At 43.8% G+C, this 21178-nt stretch overlaps 1 protein-coding gene across 3 annotated transcripts in view; it reads right to left on the reverse strand.

The window, feature by feature from the left end:
- Nucleotides 1-21178, reverse strand: part of RTN3 (reticulon 3) — an 82291-nt gene that overhangs the window by 57200 nt on the left and 3913 nt on the right. For all 3 annotated transcript variants that reach the window (XM_068260088.1, XM_068260090.1, XM_068260089.1), the window contains one exon: nucleotides 15584-15670. In XM_068260088.1, coding sequence (XP_068116189.1) covers nucleotides 15584-15670 — 87 coding nt within the window. The remainder of the gene's footprint in view (nucleotides 1-15583; nucleotides 15671-21178) is intronic.

A 21178-nucleotide genomic window follows, 5' to 3' on the forward strand; every position in this document is an offset into this window, starting at 1 on the left:
CCAAAAAACCAGCACAACTCACTCACTCCAGGATCCATTTGCTGCTTTCTCCACCTTTAGCTCTACTGTTCAAGCCCTGCGTGTCCGCAGTATCTGCCAGCTTCTCACCGCTATGGCTCTGACCCGATTTAACCCAAAAGTACTTCCGGGTCAGTGCCATGGCAGTGGAGGTGCAGGCTGATACGAGAAGACACATCAGAGCAACAGGAGAGCTGACAAAGCGGAAAAGACAGCAAATGGATCCAGGAGTAGGCCAGTTGTGCGGTGGTTTTTCTTTTTTGCGCAGGTCTTGATGGTGCAATGGGGCATGATTGGGGAGGATACCGCAATTTCCTCCCCCACCCATATTTGGGGTTCTAGTCAAACACTTTTAGCTAAGGCCCCGTTCACACTTGCGTTTTGGCATGCAAACGGACCGGATCGGATCAGGACCTGATCCGGATCGGAACCGTACGGTTCCGATCCGGATCTGGTCCGTTTGCATCAGGAATGTATCAGGCTGCCATACGGATCCGTGTGGTAAAAACAGCGAAATTACTAATAAAATTGTTGGGGTTAGCAGAAGGTGCACCTGTAGAATCAGGTCCTCCGCTGTTTAGGCCTCATCTCCACCTCCGACATACTGCCAAACAGCTCCAGCACGTTATTCACTGCTGCTCCACTGCTGCCCCCATCCGAAATGGCCGCTAGAATACGCATAGGAAGTGGGGTAGAACGTCAGGTGTTTGTATCCTGTGTGTTCTGTGCTTTCCGTTCCCCATAGGTTTCTATTTCCGGATGGTGCAGTCAGGCTCGGTCCGGGTGCGTGGGCCGGATGATCCGGACCTGAAAAATTGCGCATGTTGGAAAAGTGTCCGGAGTCCGGATCCGATCCGGCTCCATTCTGTACGGAACGTCCGCATAGACTTTGCATTGCTATGCGGAACGTACATTCCGTTTGTACAGTATACGGTCCGGATACGATCAGGCGGATCCGGACAGGGAACGCTAATGTGAACCGGGCCTTACTAGAACCTGGACGCCTGAACTGAGAGAATGGTGCTGTGACATATGTCACAACCTATATTAATCAAACCCCTCTCGGTTCAGGGATACTTTAACGCATTCCTTCATTTAGGGGCTCAAAAGTAAATGACAAATAAAATGTTCTATTCTAATACTTGGTGGAGAACCCCTTTGTTGGCAATAACAGCCTGAGGTCTTGAACATCACTAGATGCTGGGTTTCCTCCTTTTTAATGCTCTGCCAGACCTTTAATACAGCATCTTTCAATTGCTATTTTTCTGTGGGCCTTTCTATCCGAAGTGTGGTCTTAAACAGTAAGATGCATGTTCAATTGGGTTAAGAGCAGCTGACTGACTTGACCATTCAAGAATTTTCCATGTCATGCTTTAAATAGACTCTGTAACAAAATGGTCAGCCTTATTTCTTCTATCCTATAAGTTCCTATACCTGTTCTAATGTGATCTGGCTTACTGCAGCCTTTCCTAGTTGCACAGAGGCTGTGTTATCTGTTATATAATCTAATTTTTCCTCTGTCGCCTCTGTCAGGCTCAGGCACTCAGGCTGGAATGTGCAGGTCTGCATGTGATAGGATAGAAGCTATACACACACTCTCCAGGCCCCCTCCAAGCTCTGTATGACACACACTGAGCTACTCTCAACCTATCACATGCTGTTAGCAGCCATGTCTTGTTTCTAAACACTGCCTAAAACTGGCAATTACAAGCCAGGATTGCAGCAGGGAGTGTCAGAAAAAGCACAGAGGGGCCCAGGAGAACATAATGAATAGAATGGTATGCTTTTTATTGTAAGAATTTTAGAGTGCAGACTCTCTTTAATAAACTCCTGGGTTGCTTTGGGGTCATTGTCACCTGCATCACGAAACACTGACCAATCAGCTTGACTGCATTTGAGCAGACAACATGTCTCTCAACACCACAGAATTCATTTGGCTGCTTTTGTCCTGTGTCACATCAATAAACACTAGTGTTAAGTACCACTGGGCCATGCACACCCAAGCATCAGACTGCCACCACTGTGTCTCTTATGTAGATGCATGATGGTATATTACTTTAGATAATGAGCTGTTCACGCCTTCTCCATACTTTTTTTCTGCATCATTTCTTGTAGGAGGTTGATTTTGGTTTCATCTGTCAAAGAATGTTTCTCAGAACTGTGCTGCATTTTTAGATGTTCTTTAGCAAAGTCCAATCTAGTTTTTCTATTATTGAGGCTTATGAGTGGCTAGCACCTTGCAGTGCACGCTCTGCATTTACTTTTCTGCAGTCTTCTCTTTATGGTAAAATTGGATATCGATTTGCCTCTGGAGAGTGTTCTTCACTTGGTTGACTGATGGAAAGGATTCTGCGATCATCCAGCACTGTTGTCTTCCGTGGATGTCCAGGTTTTTTTGTGTTGCGGATTCCAGTGCTTGCTTGATTTCTCAGGATGTATCAAACTGTAGATTTTGCCACTAGTAATATTGAGGCAATTTCTCGGATGGGTTTTCTCGTTTTTCACAGCCTAAGGACTGCTTCTTTCACCTGCATGGAGAGCTCCTATGACCGCATGTTGCCTGTTCACAGCAAATTCTTCTACCTACAAGCACTACACCTCAATCAACTCCAGGTCTTTCATCTGTAAAATTAATAATGACATGACGGACGTGCCCACACCTGCCCATGAAATAGCCTTTGAGTCAATTGTCCAATTACTTTTAAGCCCCCTGAAAACAAAGGGATTGTTTTAAAAATTGCTTTAGTACACCTTACATTTTTATGCAATCAAATTGTTTCATTTAAAATTCATTGTGGTTATGTACGGAAGCAAAATTAGAAAAATGTATGTCCAAATATTTATGGGCCTAAATATACACATTATAATCTCGTTATATTAAGACATAATAAACTCTGGTATAGTACCCATTCAGGTATAGTAAACTACCTCTTCTGGTCCCAGCCAGTTGCTATTATAAGTCTATGGGAGCAACGCCTGGTACAGTAAACCTAAGTAAAGCTATGCAAGTGGAGAGGAGAGTACTAAGCCCCACCCAGAGGTTTCAGAGCCACTCACAGGAAGCGACTGGCTGCCTCTATTCAATGATGGCTGCAATTTTTACGGAGTCCTGGATACTTTACCAGCAATTTGTCCAGCCTAGTTATAAAGCCCTAAGGCCTCTTGCACACTACATGTGATTCCAATTTTTTATATAATCCGATTTTTGATTCCAATAAAAAAATCGTAGCAGCATGTAAATCAAAACATAAAATAAACAAAAAAAACAAAAACAAATCGCATGTAGTGTGCAGGAGGCCTAAGGTATACTTAACCACTTCAGCCTTCAGTCTTTTTCACTTTACACATCCGAGCAATGTTCACCTCCCATTCATTAGCCTATAACTTTACCACTACTTATCAAAATGAACTGATCTATAGCTTGTTTTTTCCGCCACCAATTAGGCTTTCTTTGGGTGGTACATTTTGCTAAGAGCTACTTTACAGTAAATGCATTTTAACAGGAATAAGAAAAAAAAAAAAAAGGAAAAAAATGTCTCAGTTTTTGGCCATTATAGTTTTAAAAACAATACATGCCTCCACAATTAAAACCCACATATTGTATTTGCCTAATAGTCCCGGGTATTACACCGTTTAAATGTCCCTATCACAATGTATGGCGACAAAATTTTATTTGGAAATAAAAAGAGCATTTTTTCTGTTTTGCATCCATCACTATTTACAAGCTTATTATAAAAATTAAAAAAAAAAAACTAATATTTCATCTTTACATGCATATTTAAAAAGTTTAGACCCTTAGGTAAATATTTACGTGTTTTTTTTAATTGTAATTTTTTTTTATTAAACATTTTATTTGTGTATTTTTGGAGGGTGGGATGTAAATAGTAATTTTTTTATGTAAATATGCATTTATTTGTATTTATTTTTTTTTACACGTGGATGTAGTTTTACTTTTTGGCCACAAGATGGCAACCTTGAGTTTGTTTACATGACGTCACTAAGAGCAACATGTACGCTTAGAGGGACGTAGGAGGACATAAGAGGCAGAAAAAGTGAGGCTTCCGAGAGAAGCGGTTGCTTTTTCTTGCGGGGAAGGGAATCCATGATCAGGCACCATGTCCTGATTCATCGATTCCTGGGCTAACAATCCGCGGCCGGGAGCTCGTGTGCACGGGCGCGATCGGCCGCGGGAGCGCACATGGCCTTCTGGACGTAGCCTTGACGTCCAGAAGGCTTAAATGGTTAACCATGCAGTCCCCACCAAATGTGCAAGTACGGCTTTTACTGTACCTCCATTGGGAGGACAGAGTTGCTCCTTTGCAGCAGTGAATGTACCAAGGAATGCTGGGCCATTTCTGGGACAATTTCTGATATAGTAAACCACTTTTCCTGATCCCTAGGAGTTTACTTTAACGAGATCATACTGTATAGAAAGTCAGACCTAAATTTATTGACAAAGTAAAGGACACATAGTACATCAGAGGGCTATTCTAAAATTCCACAGCCCTACTTTTAGAAAAGAGTTATTTACAGTAAGAGTGGTTACAGTATAGAATAGCTTACCACAAGAAGTAGTTATGGCAAACTCTATATCTGCATTTGAAGAGAGCTTGGATGCTGTCCTAGCATTGAAAGACATCCACGGCTATATTTACTAGGTACTGTATATTCCGGCGTATAAAACGACCCCCCAACTTTTCCAGTTAAACATGAAGTTTGGAATATACTCGCCATATAAGACCACCCCTCTTTCAAAGCGCACCAAATAAAAAAAACCATCATTTACTGGTGCTGTACTTTATGTGGTACCCAGTATATAGGCAATTGACTGGTTGGATTAGTCAACTCTCCCTAAGTAGATTGGTCAGCTCTTCTCTGTTTATCAGAGCGGTATGGAAGAATAGATCGCGCTGTGCCCATAAAACATGCCTCTTTCACTCTTCTAGCCCACCTTTATATCCTATTTACCTCCTTCTCAGATCTCGCACATGTGCGCCTACGATGCTTCACTACAGGCCTCAGTAGCGAGATCTGAGAGTCAGTAATAGGATAGGGCGTATTACTTGGCATCAATGACACTCGGCGTATAAGACAACCCCTGACATTTTAGAATATTTTCAAGGGTTAAATAGTAGTCTTATACGCCAGAATATACAGTAATTCCTACGTGTGTGTGTGTGTGTGTGTGTGTATAGCAGCAGCTGGCTTACTTAATACATACGCCCCCAGGGAATTGCAGACCTCCTCCTCCTCGCGCTTGCTCTAGTGAATGGCTTGTGCTAATCCCGTCATCAGCATGAGCCAACACTAGAGGGAGAAGTGTGGAGAAAGACATCTGCAATCCCTGCAGGCGCCATATAATGGGTAAACCAGCTGCCGCTACACACAGGGAGAGCCGTGGAGGAGGCAGAGGCATGTGGAGGGTGCAGACACACATGCAGAGAATCTCAGACATTGGGGCAGTTTGTATCGGCGGGCGTCAAAATTTAAGGATTCCCTACATTCACCATAGAAAAGATGCAGGGACTTTTTCTCCCCAGCATGGACAAGTGTAGCTTTGGATTAGTGTAGACTGTACTAGTGTAGTCCATAAGATGCTACTACACTATACATGCACTGGGTTTAGCAATTTGCTTCTCCCGATTTTTGCCTTCTATACCTACATATCTTATAGTTCGGAATGTCTTGTAGTCCGAAAAATATGGTAATGATGTAAAAGCTAGCTATCTTATTTATTAAGTTGTAAAGTTATACACAGTAAAGTTCCTTTCTAAGGTTTATAGTTTGTCTGCCTAACCATGTAAAGATTCCAGAATGGTTGCCAAATCGCACGACTTGAAATTGGACTCTTTCTGCCATGCATTCAATGTCTTCCATTATTCTAAATCATCATCTTATTTTTTCCACTCTGTTGGACACTGAGGAACTCCTCAGCTTTAAAGGGAACCTGTAGTGAGTAAAATTTAAAATAAACACATGACGTAGCTGCAAATTAATATTACATACTAACCTCACCCCCAGTTCCTCCCAGAAGCTCACCATTTTATTCTTACAGTGATCCCTTCCAGTTCTGACAATATTTTGTCAGAACTGAAATATACCAGTCAGTTATAGATCAGCAGCTGTCAGTTACAAGTGAATGTGCAAGGTAATATCCATGTTTCCCTATGGCTCAAGTGGGTGATATTTCAGTTTAACAGTGTGCTGACCAGGAAGTGGTTATGGTGTAATGGCCATTTTTAAAATGGAGGACGGAGAATTCCATTGATCAAAGTGGACAAATGGGACACAACAGAGGATAAAGAGATTGAGTAGTAGACTACACAGGAGGTAAGTATGAGCTCTGTATGGTTATTTTGACTTTTTATTTTCAGTTCAGGTTCTCTTTAAAGGACTGTTCTTCAAAAGTCCACACTGTTAGGTTTCATTTGCATATGTAGAACTAGTGGCTCTGAATCACAATGTTTTTTTCTTTTTTCTGCTACCGGTATTCTACAGGGACCCTCTATCAGGCAGATGTACAAAGGATACTAGATCTAGATCTATTTGTGGTCTTCCTTAACTTTTTACAACTTGATTGAACAAAGTGGACTCCATTCGGACGACCATTCTTTGTTGGAAATGGGGTTCAAATCTATATTTGCTTCCACAGTCAGTAACGCTTTTATGTATTTAAAAAAAAAAAAATAATAATAATAATAATATATAAAAATAATCTAAAAAAAATTTGAGTTTTCTACCAGGTTTAGAATTTCCAATAAAAGACGAAGATTTAATGAGTTCGTTTCTCCCTGCCTACTAACAATGCTACTGCTGTTGTGTTGTCCATTTGACAACATCTAATCTGGATATGATGCCCGTGAAGGATATGTAACAGTTTCAATGTTTATTCTGTTACGAAAAGCACATAATAATTTGAACACTTTATCTTCAATTAGGCTTGGTTCCCAAAAGTTTTCACCGGCTTAGGGCTGGAGATACAGATCAGCTTACCTGTGTGTAATGTAACAAACAGAACATGGCCACTCTCGTATAACGGGAATAAATAATCAAAATGTTGAAGCTGTTTGCAGCGAGAATTACTGTGTAAACTATCTAAACTTTAGAGAAGATATATAGACAAGTTACTTGTTATAGTTTTTCACCTCGGATCCTCTAAACAATCTTCTGTATGTGCATGCTTATGCTCTGTAGGAATAGCTAATAGAGCAATATCCCAAAAGTTTATCTCAAAAGACTGACCGGTAAATAGAAAGCCCAGATCATTATCAATATATTGAACAAAATCCTCCAGTATCTCTATGGTACGCTCCCACACAATCAACACAGCTGCATATTCTGGCGTATAAGACTACTTTTAACCCCTTGAAAATCTTCTGAAAAGCCCGGGGTCGTCATATACGCCAGGCGTCGATGGTGTGCGATATGCCCTATCCTGTTACTGCCTCTCAGATCTCGCTGCTGAGGCCTGCAGTGAAGCGGTGAAGATCTGAGAGGCAGAGAAGGAGGTAAATACGATACGAGGGTGGGCCAGATGGGTGAATGAGGCGTATTTTATGGGTACAGTGCAATCTATTCTTCCATACCGCTCTGATAAACAGGTAGACAAGGAGAGCTGACCAATCCGCTTAGGGAGAGGGGACAGTACAGCACCAGTATCTGTTCATATATAACACCAGTATACGTTTGTTTACATTTTTATTTGGTGTGCATTGGAAGAGGGGAAGTCCTATATTTTAACTGGAAAAGTTGGGGTGTCGTCTTATATGCCCAGTCATCTTATAAACTGGAATATACGGTATATATCTCCTATACCAAATAAAGCCACAAAAGAAATCCATGTTCTGTTGCTCATCTGGAAGGCATATTCGATCTTTCAGTTGAGTGTTTGCTCCCCTTGGGGTCTCAACTTCAGATTTGAGTTGAACCTGGAACAGGAGTACTCATGTATATATAAAAGCCTTGGCCTGATATGTGCAAGCTTTTCCTGTTTGATGCAATTAAGATGGAGTTTTAGCCCATAATCAATCCTCCGTTCCAGCACTATATGCCAACAACGTGTGCTTGGAATTTGACCAAGCCTTACAAAAACCAGTTAGGCATTTATAGATTTAAAATCACTTAAGTGTTAAGTTGGTGATCAACAAATTCAATTAATATCCTTGGGTAAAATGACAGGGTATTCCTACCCATACTCAACGACACTATACACAGTATATGTATGCACTGCTTAATTTCCTGCATTACAAGGGTTAATAAACTAGTGCTTTACCTGTGCAAAGCAGCAGCTGTCCAGAGAACCAATTAGTGACCATAAAGCTTTTGTGTGGCTGTGCAAAAACTTCTTCTAGCAAGTTATCATTGCAAGTTAGTGAGCTGATCGGTCTCTCCGTCGCTATCACAAGTGATGGGATGCCCACTGAATAGGTGATTGTGACCACTACCTTAAAAAAGGAACACCGAGCATAGGTATAAAAGGAAAATCTGAACTTAGTTGGAGCTTCCTCCCACCTCCTATGAGGTCCTTAGTCATCCTCTGGGTCCCCTTAGTGGTCCTGCTGGTGGTCCCATTAGGTGCGTGACTTTGGCTGAAGTCATGCGCAACTGCGCATGTATGGCCCGATCATGCACCCAGGGCTGTGGAGTCGGTACAAAAATCCACCGACCCCAACTTCTCTAATTTGCATATTACAATTTAGTTGATTGAAAGTATGCAACATGAAATGCATCTCTAAAAGGGATACTGTAGGGGTGTCGGGGAAAATGAGTTGAACTTACCCGGGGCTTCTAATGGTCCCCCACAGACATCCTGTGCCCGCGCAGCCACTCACCAATGCTCCGGCCCCGCCTCTGGTTCACTTTTGGAATTTCAGACTTTAAAGTCTGAAAACCACTGCGCCTCCGTTGATGTGTCCTCACTCCCGCTGATGGCACCAGGAGTGCACGGCGCAGGCCCAACATGGTCTGTGTCTGCGCAGTACGCTCCTGGTGACATCAGCGGGATCGAGGACACGGCAACGGAGGCGCAGTGGTTTTCAGACTTTAAAGTCTGAAATTCCAGAATTGAACCAGAGGCGGGGCCGGCGCATTGGTGAGTGGCTGCGCTGGCACAGGACGTCTTCGGGGGACCATTAGAAGCCCCAGGTAACTTCAACTCATTTTCCCCTGACCCCCCTACAGCATCCCTTTAACTGCCAACGCTAAATTTTCACTCATGTAAAATGTAGTATGTCCATCATACCATTTTGTAAAGTGATTACTCATCTGCTTTCCAAGGTTAAAGGTTTTGTCTCTACCACAACAAATTTTGCAGAGGCTGGTGAGATGATCGTGCAACTTAGCACTGCAGCAGTTAGCAAGTCTGCATCACATCCAAGTCTGCTGTTAGGTGTAGACTAAAGGCTACTTTTAGAGCCTCTAAAAGACACTGGAGGTAAGGTTACATACTGAGCAGCCTTTTTAAAGAGGAACTGTAAGGTGGAAATGAACTCACCTCCATTGTGAAGCGGATGGCAGGTTTGTCAGAGAAAACCCAGTTCTCAGATTGGAAAAAGTCCTGCAGCCAATGGAAATCATCTGAAAAGGTGAAATTCCTCCCACTCAGTGATGTTAGTCCTAGGCCTAATTAAAACGTAAGCCTTGGATGCACAGCTTTATGGGTAATGACATTACATGCAGCTACTTCATGATTTGCTGCTGCCAGATATCCCAGCAGTCATACCTCTTACACATTCTAAAATATGGATAGTAGGGAGGGAACTCCCTAACTACCAAGATGGCTTTGATATACTCTATCTCAGGGACTGGGGGGGGCTGCAGTTTGGAGCGTGTACAAGGTATAAGAGCCGAGATATTGGGCCTTAGATATCAGTAGCATAAGAATACTGTTGAAAATGTTATCAGACAGCAGTCAAGTGGAGAGCAGAGAAATAGAGCAGAACTAGCAGAAAATAAGTGTGAAAACCAGTCTGTTTTTATACTGAAAATTGTGGCAAAATGTTGCAGTGTTTGCAATTCTCATGCAGTATGAAACAGGGCCCTAAGCAATCTGCATAAACGTGGGTATCTGTATGAGAAAAAAAAAAAAAAAAAAAAAAAAAAAAAAAAGAGCGTGTCTTCAACTTAGGGAATACAAAAATATCCTCTAGCTCTGCATGCCAGTGGTAAACCTGGTTCAAAGGGTTAATTTCTGAAGTTAAACTAAACCTGAAACAAGACCTACTGTATTTGTATTTGCTGCATACTGCAGATTTATACTTACCTAGGGCTTCCTCCAACCCCATGAGAACCGCAGGCTCCATCGCCATCCTAGCGTTCTCAGCTGTTAATTTTGCTTGCTCCGCTGTTCTGCACATGTGCGACCAGGCCGTGCATGCGCAGAAGAGAAAGACTGGCTGCAACTGCCCAAATTATCAGAGCAGAGAATGAGGGTACGGAGCCCCAGGTACGTATAAAATCATGTAGTAGGTCTTGTCTCACATACACTTTAAACTTACCATTTTAAAAACAAGGTCAAGACAATAGAGGCAGCAGAGCCAAATACTTTAAATAAACTGTTAGCATGGCTTTCAAACTACAAGTGGCAAGGCACAGACCAAGTTCTTTAAAGAGAACCCGAGGTGGGATTTACTTATGCTAGTGGGGCACAGAGGCTGGTTGTGCACACTAACACCAGCCTCTGTTGCCCCATGGTGTGCCTCCAAGACCCCCCTGCGCGCCGCTATACCCCCCGCAGTGCTGGCGACACGCAGCATGTCGCCAGCACAATGTTTACCTTCTCCTGTGTTAGCGCCGCTCCCCCGCATCGGTGCAACCCACCCGCGTCCCTTCCCTCACGCTGATTGGAGGGAAGTGACGCAGGCGGGTAGCGCCGATACAGAGGAGGCGGGGGAGCAGCGCTAACAGACAGGAGAAGGTAAACATTGTGCTGGCGACATGCTGCATGTCGCCAGCACTGCGGGGGTTATAGCGGCGCGCAGGGGGGTCTTGGAGGCACACCATGGGGCAACAGAGGCTGGTGTTAGTGTGCACAACCAGCCTCTGTGCCCCACTGGCATAAGTAAATCCCACCTCGGGTTCTCTTTAACCACTTCGCATCCAGACCTTGTTTTCCCCTTATTGACCAGAGCAGTTTTGACGCTTTAGCGGTGTCCCTATTCAATCAGCAATAACTTTATCCCTACTTACTACACCTAAATGATCTATATATCGTTTTTTTCAAGACAAACCAAGCTTTCAATGGGGGGTATTTAGTCCCAAGAACAATTTTGTTTTCTAGGCATTTTAATTGAAAAAAGGGAACAAAAATTAAAAAAATGCATTATTTCTCAGTTTTTAACAATTCCAGTTTAAAAATAAAAAGTACCACAGTGATAAAACCATTCCACCAGTTAATGTCCCCCCTAATATAGTCAGATGTGCCCTGAGTATCAGCCCAACCTTCCCAGTTTAGCCAGATGTGACCCCAATATCGGCACCCCCGTATAGTCAGATGTGTCCCATGTATCTACCACCGCCCAGTACAGAGAGACAGTAACGCCGCCAGGATTGGCACCCCTCATTATAGGCAGTTGTGTCCCCAGGATAAAATTTCCCCCATTATAGCAATATGTGCCCCCAGAATTGCCCCCCCCCACCAATTATAGCCAGATGTGCCCCCAGTATTAGGTTACCCCCCCCCCCAGATAATCAAATGATCCCCCATTGTCAGATGTCATCCCCCCCAGTTACCCAGATGCCTGGCAGTTTTTTGCACCCCCAAACCCCCCCTCCCCCCCCCCCCAGTGTGGGTAGCCAGATGTATGACCCCTCCCCCCCCCCATCAGGCAGCCCCTCCGTGCACAGATGCTAAAAAAATGTAAATAAAGCCGCCTCTCTCACCTTACCTCGTTCCAGCGATGAGCCTGCAGCCCGAGCATCCGATCCCAGCTCTGATCTCAGCCGCGTATTGCCGGTGACCCGGGTCCCGGCTTGATGACGTCATCAAGCCGGGACCCGGGTCACCGGCAATACGCGGCTGAGTTCAGAGCTGGGATCGGATGCTCGGGCTGCAGGCTCATCGCTGGAACGAGGTAAGGTGAGAGAGGCGGCTTTATTTACATTTTTTTTAGCCATATGTGCACGGAGGAGGGGGAGATGAAGGATCACGCTGTTTGCTACAGCGGTGATCGTTCATCCGCGGGGGGGGGGGTCACTAATTGGCTACAAAGGAACATGTTCCCTTTTGCCAATTAGTAAGGCAACCGACAGTGCCGGGAGGGTGCGCTCTGAAGCGCACCTGTTCCTGCACAAAAGGGCTTAAAGCAGGTCAGTATATCTACGTCGCTGTGGCTTGGAGAGTGCCACAGCTGACGTAGATATACTGTAGTGGTGGGGAAAGTGGTTAAGAAGAATACAGCCTATTGCTATGGAAGTCTGTGGTGCAGGAAGTGTCCAGTGGAGGAGCTACCGATACAAAAAAAAAAAAAAAAAAAATAAAAAAAAAAAGCTCTGTCACTAAATACCTACACATGACTTGGAAAACACAAAAATCACTTATGTCTGGGGATGGGCTTTAAAGTTGATGAGGAACAATGTGTTACTCCTGGCCATCCCTTCATGGCCACCTTCTCAACATAAAAAAAAAAAAAAAAACACCTTAGAAGTCTTCTGGAGAAGAGCCCCAATAAAGGACACCTCCCACATAACCTTCTGGAAGTGGTGTATACTGCTACTTATACTACTGTACTTTGTACACTACTTCAGGTAGGGAATGACTACAGAAGCCATTCACTGCCATTGTCAGACTATGAGAGGGAAAGTAAATGAGAGCCAGTAGAGGTGATTGCAAAATGCTACCATAGACAGGGATTTTGAGAAGTAACATGGGTGGGTGAGTGGTCACACTGTACATCTGCCACAACCTCCCTTCTACTGATGGATGTGCTAGATTCCTTTTCTGTGGAAATGTCATTCGTAATGTAATAGCACAATATAGTTAAGGACGGATAAGGTGTTGCTTTTCATGTTGCAGTACAGTTTATATGTTATGCTTTTTCAATTAAAGAAATACAAAGGGACGATTTGCATATTCAACAGTGATGCATTGTGGGAGACACGCTCACTCCAACCTGAATACCTTATATACTGGAATATAAGCCAAATTTTTCAGCACAAAAAATGTGCTGCAAAAAATTACCCCCTCATCTTATATGCGAGTCAGCGTAGCAGAACGGATAGAGGAACAGGTTTCGTTACTGGTAAAGGAGCATAAGGATCTTACACTAGTGATCCTGCTCTTGCCAGCTGGCTCCCTGCTGTGTCTGTGCCCCCATTCCCTGCAACATTGTGTGCAGAGTGCACTGCTCAAGTCTACCTGAGTCCCCTGACTTGGGGAGCAGAGCGTGTTACTAACGTGTAAGCGGTGCAATGATTAGGGATTCTTCCTGTGGAGAAATCGCGGTCTCATATCTGTGACACCATCTAGTGGCGTTTTGAGACATAGCTGTATCATCCTCTGGGCACATCAAAATTCTTAAATATGAAAGCAATGCAAATGTACAATAGAAATGGCAGTAAGCTTTAAAGGGGAACTTCAGCCTAAACAAACATACTGTCATTAAGTTACATTAGTTATGTTAATTAACATAGACAGGCAATATAATCTCTTAATGGGCCCATACACCTTACTATTTCCCGCCAATATACAGCAGAATCGATCACTGATTGAATCTGCTGTGAAATTGTTGCGCAAACGATTGCTTTCCATCTGAAATCAATCCTTCCCGTCGAGCCATCCGTGTGGAAGATTTTTCTTGAATGCTGGCGGGATGGGAGTGCGTCGATAGCGGCGTTCGAATGCCCGACGACCGACGCAATACATTACCTGATCCGGCCGGCGCGTATCCCCACCGTCACCGCTGCTCCATCTCCGCGCTGGGCTCCGAGTCCAGCAGGCTTCACTTCTTCCTGTCTGTTTAAACTTCCCCGGACAGAAAGAAGTGAAGCCAGCCGGAACCTGCAGCCCAGGGGAGACAGCAGGGACAAACGCCCGGGTGGGGATGCGTTTGGGCAGCGGCAGCACCACCACAGATTGTGATCGGTTTCATGCTGAAATCAATTCACAATCTGTTTGCAGTAAAGGCAGCCATACGATCCCTCTGTTCAGATTCGATCAGAGAGGGATCTATCTGTTGGTTGAATCTGATGGCAAATCAACCAGTGTATGGTCACCTTTACCCACCCAGTTTTAAAAGAACAGACACATGTTTGTGATTTCATAGGGGCAGCCATCTTTTTGGTTGAAAGGAGGTGACAGGGAGCATGAGACATGAGCATGTCCTGTGTCCTGATCACCCCTCCCAGCTGCACGAGCTAGGCTTCAAATCTCAAATTCGAAAAAACTTAATAAAAAAAAAATTGCACCAAAACAGCAGAACAAGATCAGAAATCCCATCATGCTTTGCACAGCATCAGGGGAAAAATGCCCAGACAGTTTTCTTCTGCGCAGCTAAAAATTAGGCTTGGATAAGAAAAACAAAGTTCTCATGCTGTGAAACTGTTAAAGAAAGACGAAGTAGATTTTTAGTCTGGAGGTTCACTTTAACACTTTTTCATTAGTCACTAGCAAGTTCCTCAGGTTAAAAGTCTGCAGTCATCCCTAGGAAAAAGGATCAATCACAGTGCCCTCAGCTCTCTTTGCTACGGACAGGACAGCTAGTCAATTTATCTGGGTCATTTGTTTACTATGAAGAGATCGACTGACCAGACTACAGAGACTGTACACAGTAGGTGCACACTTCCAAAATCTCCACCACCCCTGAAATGAAAATAGTGGCTAACAACAGCAACCAAAGCTTCAAAAAAAATCTCTTCCACCTTATTTAAAGGCAATACACCAGGTGTAGGTCCTGTAGGTGCTCCTCTTCAGTGATTATTACAGTAACCACCCGCAGAAGGTCAAATTTCCTGTTCTCTGTGCTGTGGAAATCCATGCGCTCTCAGCAAAGCAGAGCATGCATAACTGTGTATAGGAAAAACTAGTCAGGTCAGACCATGCTTTGTACATCCACTAAAAGTTGTAGGCCTCATGCACAGTGGTGCTTTGCGGTGTAACAGCCACTTTGTTACATAGGTTACGGCACCACCCATGCAACGCTCACAATGTGGCGGTAGCATTGCGGTATAACTGATTGCACTAAACATGCATGTGAACAGGCTTAGTGAAGCACACTTCATTTACTGTATGCATCACTGTAGGTGACTCAATGGGGCCATAAAGCACGGTACTCTTTTTTCGTTTGATTGCAGTTCCACTATAGAGGGAAACGCAACACCCCACCACGATCCTAGCCTTATAGAACAATATTTAGTCCAAGCAACAGAAGCAAGAAAGCGGTTTTCAAAGTTGCTTCAGAGTCTCTTTAAATACGATGGGCAGCACTCCACCCTGTTCCAACTATTATGAAGCCAGAACCAAATTTTTTTCTCATGTCAGCTGTACAATGTATGTAGTCTGTATTTTGGTTTGGATTCAGTATCATTTAAATGACATTTCCAAGAAAATATCAGTTTTTATGAAATGTACCTGCACAGCTGCCTTTCTTCTCCCCGACTGAAGAGGATGATATATGTGAAGACTGATGCGCACCAGGTTCTGCCATGTTTTCAATCACTGCATTTAGACAACATACAAAATGTAAATTCATACATGAAGGTACAATGCAATAACATTACAGATAAAGTGGAATACACACTTTTACAAGATTTTAATTTTATTTCTCAGTACTTTTACACACACCTAATAAGCGGAATTACAGTCACTGTGTATACCATACTCTCCGTTCCCCGTAACAAAGCATTACAAAGCTCTGGTGTCCTCATGCTAAAAACTCAAGCATATTAGAGATGGCCAATGTATTGTGTACAATTTGGGCTTGCAGCAAATTTAATGTGAATTGTACGCTGCTTGAAACCAGGCCAACAAAAACCATCTGAAAGTGTATATAATTGGCCCAATTCCAAACCGCATATAATCTGCAATAAATTTACATGAAAGTCAGAATCACCATTGACCATCTCTAAAGCCTCATCTACACGCGTAGATGAGGCTGCGATCCGGCGGCTCGATTAGCCGCCGGATCGCCTCTTCCGCGTACCCGCGAGTGCCCGCCTCGTCCCCGCTCGCCGCATTCAATTCCCCGCTTGTCCCCGCTTATCTTCCGCTCCATTCCCTGCCATTGTCCCCTAGCAGGGAATCGGCGGAAGCAAGATCCGTCCTGTTGGATCTTATCAATCGAGCCGCATCAGCGGCTCGATTGATAAGGAGCATCGCGGCCGCATCTACGCGTGTAGATGCGGCTTAAGGGTACCCATACATCACTCGATTTTACAGGCCAATCAACCTTTTGATCCGATAATTGTATTGGATCAAAGGAGAAACTATCGCTACATGGCCACCCAATCGATCTTTTGATCAATTTCCTGCTGAAATCAGTCAAAAGCATCAATAAAGAACGCTGGAAAATTTCGGTCACAAGACTTTGATTGGGTTCACAGCGGTAAAGAACTTAAATATCGTGACTAGGGATGGTCGCTGGATTCCGCGGAATTAAAAATTCCGTGATCCCGGCCAGAATTTGAGGATTCCGTTCCGTTGTGACGGAACAGAATTGCTATATCACTATGGCGGAATTTCCGGGGGAAAAAATATGAAATTACGTGGAATTTTACGGAATTCAATTTTTTTTAGAAGAATAAGAAGAATTTCTACTCAGACTCCCCTCCCTTCTCCCTCCCTCCTCCCGGAGGGATGAGGGTCTCGTCTTCCAGGAAATTGTAGGATTTCAAAAGCCAGCTTACATACCTTGGCCAGGAATCGAACGCAGGTCTAGTGCTTGGTAGGCAGCTCTCTTCACCACTATACCACCACTAAATGCTGAAGCCAGCCTAGCATGTACCATTATGATATATCTAAAAGAAAAATGAGCTTGCTTAGGGATTTGTAGGATGTCAAAAGCCAACTCACATACATTGGCCAGGAATCGAACCCAGGCCTACCGCTCTGTAGGCTGCTATCCTAACCATTATACCACCAACACAACACACTACAATGCTACATGCTGAAGCCAGCCTAGCATGTACCATTGTGACATATCCGAGAGAAAAATGAGCTTGCTTAGGGAATTGTAGGATTTCAAAAGCCAGCTTACATACATTGGCCGGGAATCGAACCCATGTCTAGTGCTTGGTAGGCTGCTATCCTAACCATTATACCACCAACACAACACACCACACTACAATGCTACATGCTAAAGCCAGCCTAGCATGTACCATTGTGTTATACCCAAGAGAAAAATGAGCTCTCTCTCTAGGACTTGATGCCATTGAACTGAATTTTCAGCTTAAAAGGAACCAGAGATGAACGTTTCACACAAAATAAACATATCAGTTGACAGCTTGTAAAGAATAAATACTCTACCTGATAATTTTGCCGCTCTGGTGTGCCTTTTTTAGTGTTTTTTATCCATTATTGCTCCAGGAAAAAATCAAATATGGCCGCCGGCTCATATCCCTTCTCCTTCCGGGTTACGAGTTGTTCTGGATGTGCTGTCTAGGCTATATGAAACTATGCTGCTATCTAGGCTAAATGCAGCCTTCCATCTATGTGCTTTCATTTTGGTATGATGTACAGCTGCCTGTAGGAAGTGTCTCTCATAGGAATGAAACTGCAGTCATCATTAGTATCTAGTGCACACAGAGCACACAGGGATCATATTGCAGCCACAGAGCTCTCTCAGCAAGAGCAGCCCCTCTCATGTCATCACAGCTCTCAGTATGCAAAGCAGGAAATCTAAGCCAGGAGGTGGCAGGCTTGGGCTTGAAAAGACTCCACAGAAGAGTGACTCAGCTATAATGATTCCAGGTCAAACCTCGACTGAATAGCAGGGCTGTGGAGTCGGAGTCGTGGAGTCGGGCAATTTTGGGTGCCTGGAGTCGGAAAAAAATGAACCGACTCCGACTCCTAATGAATTTGTAACTGTAATTAAAATAGAAAATATGATAAAATGTTCTATTTCTCAGATAATAGTCATTAAAAATAATGTATATATACAGTATATACACAGTAATAGCTGTGCTTAGTCCACAAAAATGAAATAAACCAATCAAAATTAGTTACTTGCGCTGCTTCAATAAAGCAGTCCCCGTATTTTTAAGGTCAGATATACAGATCTGATTGTGACTGTATATATGATGTGTACACAGGAATCTCTTATATATATACTAAATAACATCTATGCTGTAAGAATAAAGCCTGATGTATAGCTGTGTCACTAATAGAGATGGTCAATGAGATGGAAATAATTCTGCATTGATGCTGAATTATGCAAATGTATGCACTCCCTTTGCTGATGAAATCAAATAATTTGATATATTGTTAAAATTTGGTTTGGTGACTACAAATTAAAGGGTACCTGAGACGGATGAAAAGTAAAGTTTTATACATACCTGGGGCTTCCTCCAGCCCCCTTCAGGCTAATCAGTCCCTCGCTGTCCTCCACCACCCGGATCTTCTGCTATGAGTCCTGGTAATTCAGCCAGTCAGCGCTGTCCGGCCGCATGCCGCTCCCACAGCCAGGAACATTCTGCACCTGCGCAATAGTGCTGCACAGGTGTAGTATGCTCCTGGTGGCGGAGTGTGTGCATGCGCACTACGCCCGACTGGCTCAAGTACCTGGACTCATAGCAGAAGATCCAGGTGGTGGAGGAGGACAACGAGGGACTGATTATCCTGAAGGCAGCTGGAGGAAGCCCCAGGTATGTATAAAACTTTAATTTCATCTGTCTCAGGTTTACTTTGTTACACAGTAGTACTATACTCTACATATGCACTCCCCACAGAGCTGCAGGGAATCCACTGAGAATGCTGTGCACATTGAACACAGAGGTGTTGTCTGTCACCCATAAACCTTGTTCAGATTGTGCATGAAGAATGTGTAATAGAGGAAGAATCTCCTCATTCCCCTGCAGAGTACCTGCACATCATTCTTACATGTACCCACACTTACATTGCCTAGGGCCTGATAGATGTTCTTTGTTCCGGTTTGTACCTTTTACAAGCACTCTTACCAAGGACTAGTTTTAGTCTAAAGGGAATAAATATAGTAGTCTATATATCCTTCTCACTTCAGTTGTCTTGTAAAATTCCTAAGCGTTGGCAGTTAAGAGCCGAACTTCATGTTACATACTTTTAATCAACAAAATTGTAATATGCAAATTAGAGGAGTCGGAGTCGAGGAGTCGGTGGAATCCTAAACTGAGGAGTCGGAGGATTTTTGGACCGACTCCACAGCCCTGCTGAATAGTCGGTGGATTCTTATCACAGTTGCTAATAGACTAATTAAGCAGATAACAATAAAACTAAAAGCAGGGTAGGTGTTTACTGTCATGTTCCCACTGATAAATGTAATAAAATACATGAGGGTGCTTCGTCTCTGGTTCTCTTTAAAACCATCAAAAGATACCAGCAGAATTACACAGGCAATTTCGGAATTCCGCCCGATTGAAAAAGCAATTTTGTTTTTCCGACCAAACGGAACGACCAACTTCCGCCTAAAATTGCGGAACATACAATTCCGCGGAAAGTGGTGACCATCCCTGAGAGAGGGAGAGAGAGAGAGAGAGAGAGAGAGAGAGAGGAGAGAGAGAGAGAGAGAGAGAGAGAGAGAGAGAGAGAGAGAGAGAGAGAGAGAGAGAGAGAGAGAGAGAGAGATATGAAACTACATGGCTATCTGGGGTTCTCTTCGGACAACTGTTGAACACAGAAGGCAAGGCCATGCCAACCAATTATGCCACAGAGACTGTGTACCACAAAGACTGTGCACGCAGTTGCTGTTGAATGATTTTATGGGGATGTAGGCGTGTCTTTTGGAGGGAGGAAGTAAGTCTGCTCCAAGAAGTTTCAGCATGTAGTGTTGGTGGTATAATGGTTAGGATAGCAGCCTACCAAGCACTAGACCTGGGTTCGATTCCCGGCCAACGAATGCAAGCTGGCTTTTGAAATCCTACAATTCCCTAAGCAAGCTCATTTTACTCTTGGATATATCACAATGGTACATGCTAGGCTGGCTTCAGCATGTAGCATTGTAGTGTGTTGTGTTGGTGGTATAATGGCTAGGATAGCAGCCTACAGAGCGGTAGGCCTGGGTTCGATTCCTGACCAATGTATGTGAGTTGGCTTTTGACATCCTACAAATCCCTAAGCAAGCTAATTTTTCTCTGGCTATATCATAATGGTACATGCTAGGCTGGCTTCAGAATGTAGTGTTGGTGGTGGTATAGTGATGAAGAGAGCTGCCTACCAAGCACTAGACCTGGTTTCGATTCCTGGCCAAGGTATGTAAGCTTGGCTTTTGAAATCCTACAATTTCCTGGAAGACGACCCTCCTGCCTCCGGGAGGAGGGAGAAAGGGAGGAGAAAAAGGACTAAGGAACAGTCAATAGGGTCTATGGGCTACCATATAGCATAAACAAGGTTCCATTTGCGATTATTTTAATTTTTCCGCCTGAATCCGGAATTCCGCAAAAATCCGGCTGAATTTTCATAGCGACGGAATTCAGCACTGGCGGAATCCGCGAATTCCGGCAGAACGGAATTCGCTCTTTCCGATCATCCTGATCGTGACGACTGACTGAAACTTGCTTTGGAAAAGTCAGTCCTGGACCTAGCGATCTCTTCAGCAAGCATGGTGCATGCAGTAGAGTGGATGGTTTCCTAAATTAAGAGCAGCCATCAGAGGACTTGTCCTGATCCAGTTTCTGGACGTACGGGAGAAGTGAGTGAAGCTCGGTGAGCTGACTTTGGCTTTCTCAGCCAGCACAGCAAACCACAAGATTCCCCTGCCAGTTCGCCGCTGTACTTGGAGCCCAATGCTAACTGAGGCTGATGCTAACAAAAAAAAAAAAAAACAAGGAGAAGCTTACCTTTGAAAAGGGATGCCTCTGGATCATCTAGAACAGGGCTTTTCAACCCTGTCTCAAGTACCACCAACAGCACATGTTTTGTGGAAATCCACAGAGAAAGTTAATCAGCTCTGCTGAGACACTAATTACCTCACCTGTGAATGTTTGTGGTTTTAGGCAAAACATGCACTGTTGGTGGTACTTGAGGACGGGTTGAAAA

Source organism: Hyperolius riggenbachi, chromosome 11, assembly GCF_040937935.1.
Source record: "Hyperolius riggenbachi isolate aHypRig1 chromosome 11, aHypRig1.pri, whole genome shotgun sequence".
Lineage (NCBI taxonomy): Eukaryota > Metazoa > Chordata > Amphibia > Anura > Hyperoliidae > Hyperolius > Hyperolius riggenbachi.